General features: G+C 24.1%; 1 protein-coding gene across 7 annotated transcripts in view; it reads left to right on the forward strand.

Annotated features, from left to right (window-relative positions):
* LOC135573978 (phospholipase D1-like) overlaps positions 1-17,799 on the forward strand; it is a 41,310-nt gene that overhangs the window by 17,046 nt on the left and 6,465 nt on the right. For 6 of the 7 annotated variants that reach the window (XM_065024558.1, XM_065024559.1, XM_065024550.1 and 3 more), the window contains 10 exons: positions 1,437-1,545; positions 1,675-1,740; positions 2,492-2,550; positions 2,676-2,768; positions 2,916-3,068; positions 3,170-3,319; positions 4,485-4,568; positions 6,421-6,502; positions 6,695-6,805; positions 6,884-7,075. In XM_065024558.1, the coding sequence (XP_064880630.1) occupies positions 1,437-1,545; positions 1,675-1,740; positions 2,492-2,550; positions 2,676-2,768; positions 2,916-3,068; positions 3,170-3,319; positions 4,485-4,568; positions 6,421-6,502; positions 6,695-6,805; positions 6,884-7,075 (1,099 nt within the window). Of the gene's footprint in view, positions 1-1,436; positions 1,550-1,674; positions 1,741-2,491; positions 2,551-2,675; positions 2,769-2,915; positions 3,069-3,169; positions 3,320-4,484; positions 4,569-6,420; positions 6,503-6,694; positions 6,806-6,883; positions 7,076-17,799 lie in introns of those variants that run through there. The other variant, XM_065024561.1, reaches the window with a different exon arrangement.

Raw genomic sequence — 17,799 nt, forward strand, 5'->3', positions numbered from 1 at the left:
ACCCACTGGCTCCATGTCATCTACAAGACCCTGCTAGGTAAAGTCCCCCCTTATCTCAGCTCGCTGGTCACCATAGCATCACCCACCTTTAGCCCAAACAACTACCTCTTTCCCTACTGTATTTATTTTATTTTATTTATTTATTTTGCTCCTTTGCACCCCATTATTTTTATTTCTACTTTGCACATTCTTCCACTGCAAATCTACCATTCCAGTGTTTTACTTGCTATATTGTATTTACTTCGCCACCATGGCCTTTTTTTGCCTTTACCTCCCTTATCTCACCTCATTTGCTCACATCGTATGTAGACTTGTTTCTACTGTATTATTGACTGTATGTTTGTTTTACTCCATGTGTAACTCTGTGTCGTTGTATGTGTCGAACTGCTTTGCTTTATCTTGGCCAGGTTGCAATTGCAAATGAGAACTTGTTCTCAACTTGCCTACCTGGTTAAATAAAGGTGAAATAAAAAAATTAAAATAAATATGTACATTTTATTTCTCCCCAATAGCAGTGAGTGACCCTACCTTCTTCTGCTTTACCACTCTACCTCTCTCTCTCTCCCTGTCTCTCTCTCTCTCTCTCCCTCTCTCTCTCTCTTCTCTCTCTCCCTCTCTCTCTCGCGCTCTCTCTTCTCTCTCTCTCGCTCTCTCTTCTCTCTCTCCCTCTCTCTTCTCTCTCTTCCTCTCTCTCTCTCGCTCTCTCTTCTCTCTCTCTCGCGCTCTCTCTTCTCTCTCTCTCTCTCTCTCTCTCTCTCTCTCTCGCTCTCTCTTCTCTCTCTCGCTCTCTCTTCTCTCTCTCCCTCTCTCTTCTCTCTCTCCCTCTCTCTCTCTCGCTCTCTCTTCTCTCTCTCTCTCGCTCTCTCTTCTCTCTCTTCCTCTCTCTCGCTCGCTCTCTCGCTCTCTCTCTAGCGCTCTCTCTCTCGCTCTCTCTCTCTCTCTCTTCTCTCTCTCTCTCTCTCTCTCTCGCTTTCTCTTCTCTCTCTCCCTCTCTCTTCTCTCTCTCCCTCTCTCTCTCTCGCTCTCTCTTCTTCTCTCTCTCTCTCGCTCTCTCTTCTCTCTCTTCCTCTCTCTCGCTCGCTCTCTCGCTCTCTCTCTCGCGCTCTCTCTCTCGCTCTCTCTCTCGCTCTCTCCTCTCTCTCTCTCGCTCTCTCTTCTCTCTCTCTCTCTTCTCTCTCTTCTCTCTCTCTCTCGCTCTCTCTTCTCTCTCTCCCTCTCTCTTCTCTCTCTCCCTCTCTCTTCTCTCTCTCCCTCTCTCTCTCTCGCTCTCTCTTCTCTCTCTCTCTCGCTCTCTCTTCTCTCTCTTTCTCGCTCTCTCTTCTCTCTCTTCCTCTCTCTCGCTCGCTCTCTCGCTCGCTCTCTCGCTCTCTCTCTCGCTCTCTCTCTCGCTCTCTCTTCTCTCTCTCTCTCTCTCTCTCTCTCTCGCTCTCTCTCAGCCACACAACGAGGAGGAGGACAATGAAGAAGAGTGAAGCCAGACATATTCCTGAGCTACCGCGTGGCGGAGATGAGTTGGCACAAGACGAACAGGTCTACAGCAGAAGGGTAGGTGTGTTTGAGTGTGTTTGTCGTATTAACTTTATAGACGAATACAGTATATACTTCATATTAACATTGTACTGTATAGTACATCTCTACTGTAGTAATACTGCATTTATTATGTTGCCTGTACAGAAACAGCTGGAAGATTATCTGAACAAGCTGCTAAGGATGGCCATGTACAGAAAATACTACCACACTGTGAGTACTACTCATAGAATTATGAATTAGAATACTAGAATGAACATGAACCTTCTTATGATGGTCAGGGAGTTGGTCAACCATGGTTTTCCAGTGCTGTGATAAGATATTGTGTAAAATAGCAAATTTGAAGAATTGATCTGAATTGTATTTGTGTTAGCTAGCCAGACAATTTTTAGAGGATAAATTTTTTTTAAATTAACTGCCAACATGCCAAAATTCTATTTAAACAATACAGTCAATCCACAGCCATACACTGTCTGAAATCAGTTGATGATAGGACTTCTGATATTGTATCATGTAATGGCACTCTCAGCTTTCCAAGAATCTGAGACATGTATGTTCTGTTTACATATATTTAGAGGCTATTTATACAGAAAATGTGTATAAAACCTGCATAATCTGTATTTAAAATGATATGTCAATATTTTAGGTTGACTATAATTCCATTACACAATTTCTGATACATCACATGCCTTACTTTCATTTTCCTGCATAAGTAAAACCAGGATTATGCCTGTACTGCCATTCATTGCAATTAGACTGAACAAGATGGCTGCCATTTTGGCCCCATTCTGGAACTTTGAGGGTTTATGACATAGCCAGTCTAGTAATATAATAGAATCTCTATGGTACTACTCAACTACACTAGACTATAGGCGACCGGAACTGGACTGACTACTACTTACATTTACATTTACATTTCTCTCTTTATCTAATACCCATTAATACAATTCCTCTCTCTCCTCAGATGGAGTTTATAGACGTCAGCCAGATGTCCTTCATCCATGACCTGGGACCTAAAGGACTGTGAGGAACAACAGATTCATGAACAGATCCTGTCTTTATGACTGCGCCGTCATGCCCATTGTTATTGGAATAGCTGAAAATGGATTTGTTTTATTTTGTGTATTCATCATTTAAACATGTTTCAGGGAGGGGATGATACACAAGCGTTCCGGAGGTCATCGTATCCCAGGCTTGAACTGCTGTGGTCACAGTGAAGCCTGCTACCGCTGGTCTAAACGGTTAGTACACACACGCACAAACACAATGCACGCACAAGCATTCACGCACACACACTGATGTATCTCTCCCTGTGTGTGTGTGTGTGTGTGTGTGTGTGTGTGTGTGTGTGTGTGTGTGTGTGTGTGTGTGTGTGTGTGTGCGCACAGCTGGTTGGTGGTGAAGGATTCGTTCCTCTTCTACATGAAGCCAGACTCAGGAGCCATTTCCTTTGTTCTCCTGTTGGACAAAGAGTTCAGCGTCAAAATGGACTCCAAAGACACAGAGACCAAATACGGAGTACGCATCGACAGCCTCTCCAGGTGTGATGTGTGTATGTGTGTACAGACATGCTAGGAGGTGGGGCCAGGAGATTAAGGAGTTAACTGTGTGTGTGTGTGTGTGTGTGTGTGTGTGTGTGTAGGTGCCTTGTACTGAAGTTGAACAGCTACAGACATGCTCGGTGGTGGGGCCAGGCGATAGAAGACTTTGTCCGTAAACACGGGAGGGCGTTTCTACGAGACCATCGATTTGGTTCCTTTGCTCAGGAGGAGCAGAACATCCCTGCCAAATGGTAACTATGGAATCTGGGAAACAACAATCAACCCCCCCAAAATGACTCAGGTAAAGTTTAGTAGTTAGATGTAAGTTTAGTCCATGTTAAGTTTAGTAGTTAGATGTAAGTTTAGTCAATGTTAAGTTTAGTAGTAAAATGTAAGTTTAGTTCATGTTAAGTTTAGTAGTTAGATGTAAGTTTAGTCAATGTTAAGTTTAGTAGTTAGATGTAAGTTTAGTCAATGTTAAGTTTAGTAGTTAGATGTAAGTTTAGTAGTTAAATGTAAGTTTGGTCCATGTTAAGTTTAGTAGTTAGATGTAAGTTTAGTCAATGTTAAGTTTAGTAATTAAATGTAAGTTTTGTCCATGTTAAGTTTAGTAGTTAGATGTACGTTTAGTCTATATTAAGTTCAGTAGTTAGATGTAAGTTTAGTTAATGTTAAGTTTAGTAGTTAGATGTAAGTTTAGTTAATGTTAAGTTCAGTAGTTAGATGTAAGTTTAGTCTATGCTAAGTTTAGTAGTTAGATGTAAGTTTAATCCATGTTAAGTTCAGTAGTTAGATGTAAGTTTAGTCCATGCTAAGTTCAGTAGTTAGATGTAAGTTTAGTCCATGTTAAGTTTAGTAGTTAGATGTAAGTTTAGTCAATGTTAAGTTTAGTAGTTAGATGTAAGTTTAGTAGTTAAATGTAAGTTTGGTCCATGTTAAGTTTAGTAGTAAAATTTAAGTTTAGTCCATGTTAAGTTCAGTAGTTAGATGTAAGTTTAGTCCATGTTAAGTTCAGTAGTTAGATGTAAGTTTAGTCCATGCTAAGTTCAGTAGTTAGATGTAAGTTTAGTCCATGTTAAGTTCAGTAGTTAGATGTAAGTTTAGTCCATGTTAAGTTCAGTAGTTAGATGTAACTTTAGTCTATGTTAAGTGTGTGTGTCTGTGAGCTTCTCCCTATGCCCATCTGTCTGTGGAGAATGTGCTTCTGTAGCCAACATCACGTGGGTTTGTTTGACTGGAACTGTCAACTGGTGTCTGCATCTAAAATACTCCGTTATGATCAATGAGGAACTAGGAGAAGGTGTCAACCGCTGTGTGTGTGTGTGTGTGTGTGTGTGTGTGTGTGTGTGTGTGTGTGTGTGTGTGTGTGTGTGTGTGTGTGTGTGTGTGTGTGTGTGTGTGTGTGTGTGTGTGTAGGTATGTGAATGGGAAGACCTACATGGAGGATGTAGCTGATGCTCTGGAAGAAGCTAAAGAAGAGATCTTCATCACTGACTGGTGGTACGTGCATGCCTGTGTGTTTACGTGTATGTGTGTTTACGTGTATATGTGCATGTATGTGTGTTTACGTCTATGTGTGTGTGTATATATATATGTGTGTGTGTAGGGAAATAGACATTGCCGTCAGCAGTTAGAGTGTGAATACTCACCACAACATAACACAGCTACATGTCATCACCCAAGCAGACTGTAAATGCAGTCTATATATGTGGTATAGTTTACCAGTCCCAGATCGAAAACCTGTGCAGTATTCTTACAGTCGACTCCTGATAAGTGAGATTGTATAAATGTGTGGTAGTGTAATGTAATGCTATCTGTACACCTGTTGGCAGTGGTGTAAAGTACTTAAGTAAAAATACTAGTCGTTTTTTAGTGTATCTGTGCTTTACTTTACTATTTATATTTTTGACTACTTTTACTTTTACTTCACTACATTCCTAATGAAAATAATGTGCTTTTTACTCCATACATTTTCCCTGACACCCAAAAGTACTCATTACATTTTGACAGGAAAATGGTCCAATTCACCCACTTATCAAGAGAACATTCCTGGTCAGCCCTACTGCCTCTGATCTGGCGGATTCACTTAACACAAATGCTTCTTTTGTAAATGATGACGGAGCGTCCCCTGGCTATCTGTAAATGATGTCTGAGTGTTGGAGTGTCCCCTGGCTATCTGTAAATGATGTCTGAGTGTTGGAGCGTCCCCTGGCTATCTGTAAATGATGTCTGAGTGTTGGAGTGTCCCCTGGCTATCTGTAAATGATGTCTGAGTGTTGGAGCGTGCCCTGGCTATCTGTAAATGATGTCTGAGTGTTGGAGTGTCCCCTGGCTATCTGTAAATGATGTCTGAGTGTTGGAGTGTCCCCTGGCTATCTGTAAATTATGTCTGAGTGTTGGAGCGTCCCCTGGCTATCTGTAAATTATGTCTGAGTGTTGGAGCGTCCCCTGGCTATCTGTAAATTATGTCTGAGTGTTGGAGCGTCCCCTGGCTATCTGTAAATGATGTCTGAGTGTTAGAGCGTCCCCTGGCTATCTGTAAATGATGTCTGAGTGTTGGAGCGTCCCCTGGCTATCTGTAAATTATGTCTGAGTGTTGGAGCGTGCCCTGGCTATCTGTAAATGATGTCTGAGTGTTGGAGCGTCCCCTGGCTATCTGTAAATGATGTCTGAGTGTTGGAGCGTCCCCTGGCTATCTGTAAATGATGTCTGAGTGTTGGAGCGTCCCCTGGCTATCTGTAAATGATGTCTGAGTGTTGGAGCGTCCCCTGGCTATCTGTAAATGATGTCTGAGTGTTGGAGCGTCCCCTGGCTATCTGTAAATGATGTCTGAGTGTTGGAGCGTCCCCTGGCTATCTGTAAATGATGTCTGAGTGTTGGAGCGTCCCCTGCCTATCTGTAAATGATGTCTGAGTGTTGGAGCGTGCCCTGGCTATCTGTAAATGATGTCTGAGTGTTGGAGCGTGCCCTGGCTATCTGTAAATGATGTCTGAGTGTTAGAGCGTGCCCTGGCTATCCGTCAATAAAAAAAATAAGAATATTGTGCCGTCTGGTTTGTTTAATAAAGGAAGTTGAAATGAATTATTATTTAACTTTAACTTTTGATACTTAAGTATATTTTAGCAATTACATTTACTTTTGATACTTAAGTATAATTAAAACCAAATCCTTTTTGAGATCAACTGAAGCATATGTGATGTACGTCGACTTCTTTTCAAATATTTTGGCTAAATATTCATCCCTGGAGCTAAACAGACACTGTACAATGCAAAGTAGTTTGCTCATCAAACTGGTTGAACAGCTTACCACATTTCACTAATAGGTTTTGGTGTGTGTGCGTGTGTGTGTGTAGGTTGAGTCCAGAGATCTTCCTGAAGAGGCCAGTTGTGGAGGGAAACAAATGGAGACTGGACTGCATCCTCAAACGCAAAGCAGTAAGTTACACTTGTTATTCCACATAACATTTATAACCACTGATACTGCAATATCACATGTTAGCTAATATAATAGGATGTTGGAATTGGCCCATACACCCTCTCTCACTCTGTCTGTCTCGCTCTGTCTCTCTCTTTCTCTCTCTCTCTCTCTCTCTCTCTCTCTCTCTCTCTCTCTCTCTCTCTCAACAGCAATTGGGGGTTCATATCTTTGTGATGCTCTATAAGGAGGTGGAGCTAGCTCTGGGCATCAACAGTGAATACAGCAAGAGAACACTAATGCACCTGCACCCCAACATCAAGGTAGGAGTGTGTGTCTGTATGTGTGTGTGTGTGTGTGTGTGTCTGTGTGTGTATTAAATATGTGTGTTTTTCCTTCAGGTGATGCGCCACCCGGACCATGTGTCGTCGTCTGTCTACCTGTGGGCACATCACGAGAAGATCATCGTCATCGACCAATCAGTGGCCTTCGTTGGCGGGATAGACCTGGCGTATGGTCGCTGGGACGACCGAGAGCATCGCCTGACAGACGTGGGGAGTGTGACACGCTCTGTTGCCCTGGAGATGGAGCAGGTCAGACACAAACTCGGAATAGCAAAAACCTTTTGAGCTTACATAAGAGAGAAATACATAATACATTATACATAAAACACAATACATAAAACACAATGCATAAAACATAAAACATAATACATAATAGATAATAAATAAATAATACATAATAAATAATACATAAATAATACATAAAACATAAATAATACATAATAAATAATACATAATACATAAAACATAAATAATACATAAAACATAATACATAAAACATAAATAATACATAATAAATAATACATAAAACATAATACATAAAACATAATACATAATAGATAATACATAAAACATAAATAATACATAATACATAAATAATACATAATAAATAATACATAAAACATAATACATAAAACATAATACATAATAGATAATACATAAAACATAAATAATACATAATACATAATAAATAAAACATAAATAATACATAATAGATAATACATAAAACATAATACATAATAAATAATACATAATACATAATACATAATACATAAAACATAATACATAATAAATAAAACATAATACATAATACATAATAGATAAAACATAAATAATACATAAAACATAAATAATACATAATACATAATACATAAAACATAAATAATACATAATACATAAAACATAAATAATACATAAAACATAAATAATACATAATAAATAATACATAAAACATAAAACATAAATAATACATAAAACATAAAACATAAATAATACATAAAACATAAATAATACATAAAACATAAAACATAATACATAATACATAAAACATAAATAATACATAAAACATAAATAATACATAAAACATAAAACATAAATAATACATAAAACATAAATAATACATAAAACATAAATAATACATAAAACATAAAACATAAATAATACATAAAACATAAATAATACATAAAACATAAATAATACATAAAACATAATACATAATAAATAAAACATAAATAATACATAATACATAATAAATAATACATAAAACATAATACATAATAGATAATACATAAAACATAATACATAATAGATAAAACATAAATAATACATAAAACATAAATAATACATAAAACATAAATAATACATAAAACATAATACATAATAAATAAAACATAAATAATACATAATACATAATAAATAATACATAAAACATAATACATAATAGATAAAACATAAAACATAATACATAATAGATAAAACATAATACATAATAGATAAAACATAAATAATACATAATACATAATACATAAAACATAATACATAATACATAATAGATAATACATAAAACATAATACATAATAGATAATACATAAAACATAATACATAATAGATAATACATAAAACATAAAACATAATACATAATAAATAAAACATAAATAATACATAAAACATAATACATAAAACATAAAACATAAAACATAAATAATACATAAAACATAATATATAAAACATAAATAATACATAAAACATAATACATAATAGATAATACATAATAAATAAAACATAATACATAAAACATAATACATAATAAATAATACATAATAAATAAAACATAAAACATAAAACATAAATAATACATAAAACATAATAAATAAAACATAAATAATACATAATACATAATACATAAAACATAATACATAATACATAATACATAATACATAAAACATAAATAATACATAAAACATAATAAATAAAACATAAAACATAAATAATACATAATAAATAATACATAATACATAAAACATAAATAATACATAATAAATAATACATAATACATAAAACATAAATAATACATAAAACATAAATAATACATAAAACATAATACATAAAACATAATACATAAAACATAATACATAAAACATAAATAATACATAATAGATAATACATAATACATAATACATAATAGATAATAGATAATACATAAAACATAATAGATAATACATAAAACATAAATAATACATAATAAATAATACATAATACATAAAACATAATACATAATAGATAATACATAAAACATAATACATAATAGATAAAACATAAATAATACATAAAACATAATACATAAAACATAATACATAATAAATAATACATAATACATAAAACATAATACATAATAGATAAAACATAAATAATACATAATACATAATACATAAAACATAATACATAATAAATAAAACATAATACATAATACATAAATAATACATAATAAATAATACATAATACATAATAAATAATACATAATACATAATAAATAATACATAAAACATAAATAATACATAATACATAATACATAAAACATAAATAATACATAATAAATAAAACATAAAACATAAATAATACATAATAAATAATACATAAAACATAATAGATAATAAATAAAACATAATACATAATAAATAAAACATAAATAATACATAATACATAATAGATAATACATAAAACATAATACATAATAAATAATACATAATACATAATACATAATACATAAAACATAATACATAATAAATAAAACATAAAACATAATACATAATACATAATAGATAATACATAAAACATAAATAATACATAATACATAATAAATAATACATAAAACATAAATAATACATAAAACATAAATAATACATAAAACATAAATAATACATAAAACATAAATAATACATAAAACATAATACATAATAAATAAAACATAAATAATACATAATACATAATAAATAATACATAAAACATAATACATAATAGATAATACATAAAACATAATAGATAATACATAAATAATACATAAAACATAAATAATACATAAAACATAATACATAATAAATAAAACATAAATAATACATAATACATAATAAATAATACATAATACATAATACATAATAGATAATACATAAAACATAATACATAATACATAAAACATAAATAATACATAATACATAATAAATAATACATAAAACATAATACATAATAGATAAAACATAATACATAATAGATAAAACATAATACATAATAGATAAAACATAAATAATACATAATACATAATACATAAAACATAATACATAATACATAATAGATAATACATAAAACATAATACATAATAGATAATACATAAAACATAATACATAATAGATAATACATAAAACATAAAACATAATACATAATAAATAAAACATAAATAATACATAAAACATAATACATAATAGATAATACATAATAAATAAAACATAAAACATAATAGATAATAGATAATACATAATAAATAAAACATAGATAATACATAAAACATAATACATAATAGATAATACATAATAAATAAAACATAAAACATAATAGATAATAGATAATACATAATAAATAAAACATAAATAATACATAAAACATAATACATAATAGATAATACATAATAAATAAAACATAAAACATAATAGATAATAGATAATACATAATAAATAAAACATAAATAATACATAAAACATAATACATAATAAATAATACATAATAAATAAAACATAAAACATAATAGATAATAGATAATACATAATAAATAAAACATAGATAATACATAAAACATAAATAATACATAAAACATAAAACATAAAACATAAAACATAAATAATACATAATAAATAATACATAATACATAAAACATAAATAATACATAAAACATAATATATAAAACATAAATAATACATAAAACATAATACATAATAGATAATACATAATAAATAAAACATAAATAATACATAATACATAATACATAAAACATAATACATAATAAATAAAACATAAAACATAAATAATACATAATACATAATACATAAAACATAATACATAATACATAAATAATACATAATAAATAATACATAATAAATAAAACATAAATAATACATAAAACATAATACATAAAACATAAATAATACATAATAGATAATACATAAAACATAAATAATACATAATAGATAATAGATAATACATAAAACATAATAGATAATACATAAAACATAAATAATACATAATAAATAATACATAATACATAAAACATAATACATAATAGATAATACATAAAACATAATACATAATAGATAAAACATAAATAATACATAATACATAATACATAAAACATAATACATAATAAATAATACATAATACATAAAACATAATACATAATAGATAAAACATAAATAATACATAATACATAATACATAAAACATAATACATAATAAATAAAACATAATACATAATACATAAAACATAAATAATACATAATACATAATAAATAAAACATAAATAATACATAAAACATAATAGATACATAATAAATAAAACATAAAACATAATACATAATACATAAAACATAATACATAATACATAAAACATAAAACATAATACATAATAAATAAAACATAAAACATAATACATAATACATAAAACATAATACATAATACATAATACATAAAACATAAATAATACATAATACATAATACATAAAACATAATACATAATACATAATAAATAAAACATAAATAATACATAATACATAATACATAAAACATAATACATAATACATAATACATAAAACATAAATAATACATAAAACATAATAGATAAAACATAAATAATACATAATACATAAAACATAAATAATACATAATAAATAAAACATAATACATAAAACATAAATAATACATAATAAATAATAAATAAAACATAATACATAAAACATAATACATAAAACATAAATAATACATAATAAATAAAACATAAAACATAAATAATACATAATAAATAATACATAAAACATAATAGATAATACATAAAACATAATACATAATAAATAAAACATAAATAATACATAAAACATAATACATAAAACATAATACATAATACATAAAACATAAATAATACATAATACATAATACATAAATAATACATAATACATAATACATAATACATAAAACATAATACATAATACATAAATAATACATAATACATAATACATAAATAATACATAAAACATAATACATAATACATAATACATAAAACATAATACATAAAACATAATACATAATAGATAATACATAAAACATAAATAATACATAATACATAATAAATAAAACATAAATAATACATAATAGATAATACATAAAACATAATACATAATAAATAATACATAATACATAATACATAATACATAAAACATAATACATAATAAATAAAACATAAAACATAATACATAATACATAATAGATAATACATAAAACATAAATAATACATAATACATAATACATAAAACATAAATAATACATAATACATAATACATAAAACATAAATAATACATAAAACATAAAACATAATACATAATACATAAAACATAAATAATACATAAAACATAAATAATACATAATAAATAATACATAAAACATAAAACATAATACATAATACATAATAGATAATACATAAAACACAATACATAAAACACAATGCATAAAACATAAAACATAATACATAATAGATAATAAATAAATAATACATAATAGATAATACATAAAACACAATACATAAAACACAATGCATAATACATAAAACATAAATAATACATAATAAATAATACATAATACATAATACATAATAAATAAAACATAAAACATAATACATAATACATAAAACATAATACATAAAACATAATACATAATACATAATAGATAATACATAAAACATAATACATAAAACATAAATAATACATAATAAATAAAACATAAATAATACATAATACATAATACATAAAACATAAATAATACATAATAGATAAAACATAAATAATACATAAAACATAATACATAATACATAAAACATAAATAATACATAAAACATAATACATAAAACATAATACATAATACATAAAACATAAATAATACATAATACATAAAACATAATACATAAAACATAATACATAAAACATAATACATAAAACATAAATAATACATAAAACATAAATAATACATAATAGATAATACATAAAACATAATACATAATAAATAAAACATAATACATAATAAATAAAACATAAATAATACATAATACATAATAGATAAAACATAAATAATACATAATACATAATACATAATACATAATAAATAAAACATAAATAATACATAATACATAATACATAATACATAATAAATAAAACATAAAACATAAAACATAAATAATACATAATAAATAATACATAATACATAAAACATAAATAATACATAAAACATAATATATAAAACATAAATAATACATAAAACATAATACATAATAGATAATACATAATAAATAAAACATAAATAATACATAATACATAATACATAAAACATAATACATAATAAATAAAACATAAAACATAAATAATACATAATACATAATACATAAAACATAATACATAATACATAAATAATACATAATAAATAATACATAATACATAAAACATAAATAATACATAAAACATAAATAATACATAAAACATAATACATAAAACATAAATAATAGATAATACATAATACATAATACATAAAACATAATACATAATAGATAATACATAAAACATAATACATAATAGATAAAACATAAATAATACATAATACATAATACATAAAACATAATACATAATAAATAATACATAATACATAAAACATAATACATAATAGATAAAACATAAATAATACATAATACATAATACATAAAACATAATACATAATAAATAATACATAATACATAAAACATAATACATAATAGATAAAACATAAATAATACATAATACATAATACATAAAACATAATACATAATAAATAAAACATAATACATAATACATAAAACATAAATAATACATAATACATAATAAATAAAACATAAATAATACATAAAACATAATACATAATACATAAAACATAATACATAATACATAAAACATAAAACATAATACATAATAAATAAAACATAAAACATAATACATAATACATAAAACATAATACATAATACATAATACATAAAACATAAATAATACATAATACATAATACATAAAACATAATACATAATACATAATAAATAAAACATAAATAATACATAATACATAATACATAAAACATAATACATAATACATAATACATAAAACATAAATAATACATAAAACATAATAGATAAAACATAAATAATACATAATACATAAAACATAAATAATACATAATAAATAATACATAATACATAATAAATAATACATAAAACATAAATAATACATAATACATAAAACATAAATAATACATAATACATAATACATAAAACATAAATAATACATAATACATAATAAATAAAACATAATAAATAAAACATAATACATAAAACATAAATAATACATAATACATAATAAATAAAACATAATACATAAAACATAATACATAAAACATAAATAATACATAATAAATAAAACATAAAACATAAATAATACATAATAAATAATACATAAAACATAATAGATAATAAATAAAACATAATACATAATAAATAAAACATAAATAATACATAATACATAATAGATAATACATAAAACATAATACATAATAAATAATACATAATACATAATACATAATACATAAAACATAATACATAATAAATAAAACATAAAACATAATACATAATACATAATAGATAATACATAAAACATAAATAATACATAATACATAATAAATAATACATAAAACATAAATAATACATAAAACATAAATAATACATAAAACATAAATAATACATAAAACATAAATAATACATAAAACATAATACATAATAAATAAAACATAAATAATACATAATACATAATAAATAATACATAAAACATAATACATAATAGATAATACATAAAACATAATACATAATAGATAAAACATAAATAATACATAAAACATAAATAATACATAAAACATAAATAATACATAATACATAATAAATAATACATAAAACATAATACATAATAGATAAAACATAAAACATAATACATAATAGATAAAACATAATACATAATAGATAAAACATAAATAATACATAATACATAATACATAAAACATAATACATAATACATAATAGATAATACATAAAACATAATACATAATAGATAATACATAAAACATAATACATAATAGATAAAACATAATACATAATAAATAAAACATAAATAATACATAAAACATAATACATAATAGATAATACATAAAACATAAATAATACATAAAACATAAAACATAAAACATAATACATAATAAATAATACATAATAAATAAAACATAAAACATAAAACATAAATAATACATAATAAATAATACATAATACATAAAACATAAATAATACATAAAACATAATATATAAAACATAAATAATACATAAAACATAATATATAAAACATAAATAATACATAAAACATAATATATAAAACATAAATAATACATAAAACATAATACATAATAGATAATACATAATAAATAAAACATAAATAATACATAATACATAATACATAAAACATAATACATAATAAATAAAACATAAATAATACATAAAACATAATACATAATAGATAATACATAATAAATAAAACATAAATAATACATAATACATAATACATAAAACATAATACATAATAAATAAAACATAAAACATAAATAATACATAATACATAATACATAAAACATAATACATAATACATAAATAATACATAATAAATAATACATAATACATAAAACATAAATAATACATAAAACATAAATAATACATAAAACATAATACATAAAACATAAATAATACATAATAGATAATACATAAAACATAAATAATACATAATAAATAATACATAATACATAAAACATAATACATAATAGATAATAGATAATACATAAAACATAATAGATAATACATAAAACATAAATAATACATAATAAATAATACATAATACATAAAACATAATACATAATAGATAATACATAAAACATAATACATAATAGATAAAACATAAATAATACATAATACATAATACATAAAACATAATACATAATAAATAATACATAATACATAAAACATAATACATAATAGATAAAACATAAATAATACATAATACATAATACATAAAACATAATACATAATAAATAATACATAATACATAAAACATAATACATAATAGATAAAACATAAATAATACATAATACATAATACATAAAACATAATACATAATAAATAAAACATAATACATAATACATAAAACATAAATAATACATAATACATAATAAATAAAACATAAATAATACATAAAACATAATAGATACATAATAAATAAAACATAAAACATAATACATAATACATAAAACATAATACATAATACATAAAACATAAAACATAATACATAATAAATAAAACATAAAACATAATACATAATACATAAAACATAATACATAATACATAATACATAAAACATAAATAATACATAATACATAATACATAAAACATAATACATAATACATAATAAATAAAACATAAATAATACATAATACATAATACATAAAACATAATACATAATACATAATAAATAAAACATAAATAATACATAATACATAAAACATAAATAATACATAATAAATAAAACATAATACATAAAACATAAATAATACATAATAAATAATACATAATACATAATAAATAATACATAATACATAATAAATAATACATAAAACATAAATAATACATAATACATAATACATAAAACATAAATAATACATAATACATAATACATAAAACATAAATAATACATAATACATAATAAATAAAACATAATAAATAAAACATAATACATAAAACATAAATAATACATAATACATAATAAATAAAACATAATACATAAAACATAATACATAAAACATAAATAATACATAATAAATAAAACATAAAACATAAATAATACATAATAAATAATACATAAAACATAATAGATAATACATAAAACATAATACATAATAAATAAAACATAAATAATACATAAAACATAATACATAAAACATAATACATAATACATAAAACATAAATAATACATAATACATAATACATAATACATAAAACATAAATAATACATAATACATAATACATAAACATAAAACATAATACATAATACATAAATAATACATAATACATAATACATAAATAATACATAAAACATAATACATAAAACATAATACATAATACATAAAACATAAATAATACATAATACATAATACATAAAACATAAATAATACATAATACATAATACATAAAACATAATACATAATACATAAATAATACATAATACATAATACATAGATAATACATAAAACATAATAGATAATACATAAAACATAAATAATACATAATACATAATACATAAAACATAAATAATACATAATACATAATACATAAAACATAAATAATACATAAAACATAATAGATAATACATAAAACATAAATAATACATAATAAATAAAACATAAATAATACATAAAACATAATAGATAATACATAATAGATAATACATAAAACATAATACATAAAACATAATAGATAATAGATAATACATAAAACATAAATAATACATAAAACATAATAAATAATACATAAAACATAATACATAAAACATAATACATAATAGATAATAGATAAA

Source organism: Oncorhynchus nerka, linkage group LG2 (genome assembly GCF_034236695.1).
Source record: "Oncorhynchus nerka isolate Pitt River linkage group LG2, Oner_Uvic_2.0, whole genome shotgun sequence".
In the NCBI taxonomy this organism is placed as follows: domain Eukaryota; kingdom Metazoa; phylum Chordata; class Actinopteri; order Salmoniformes; family Salmonidae; genus Oncorhynchus; species Oncorhynchus nerka.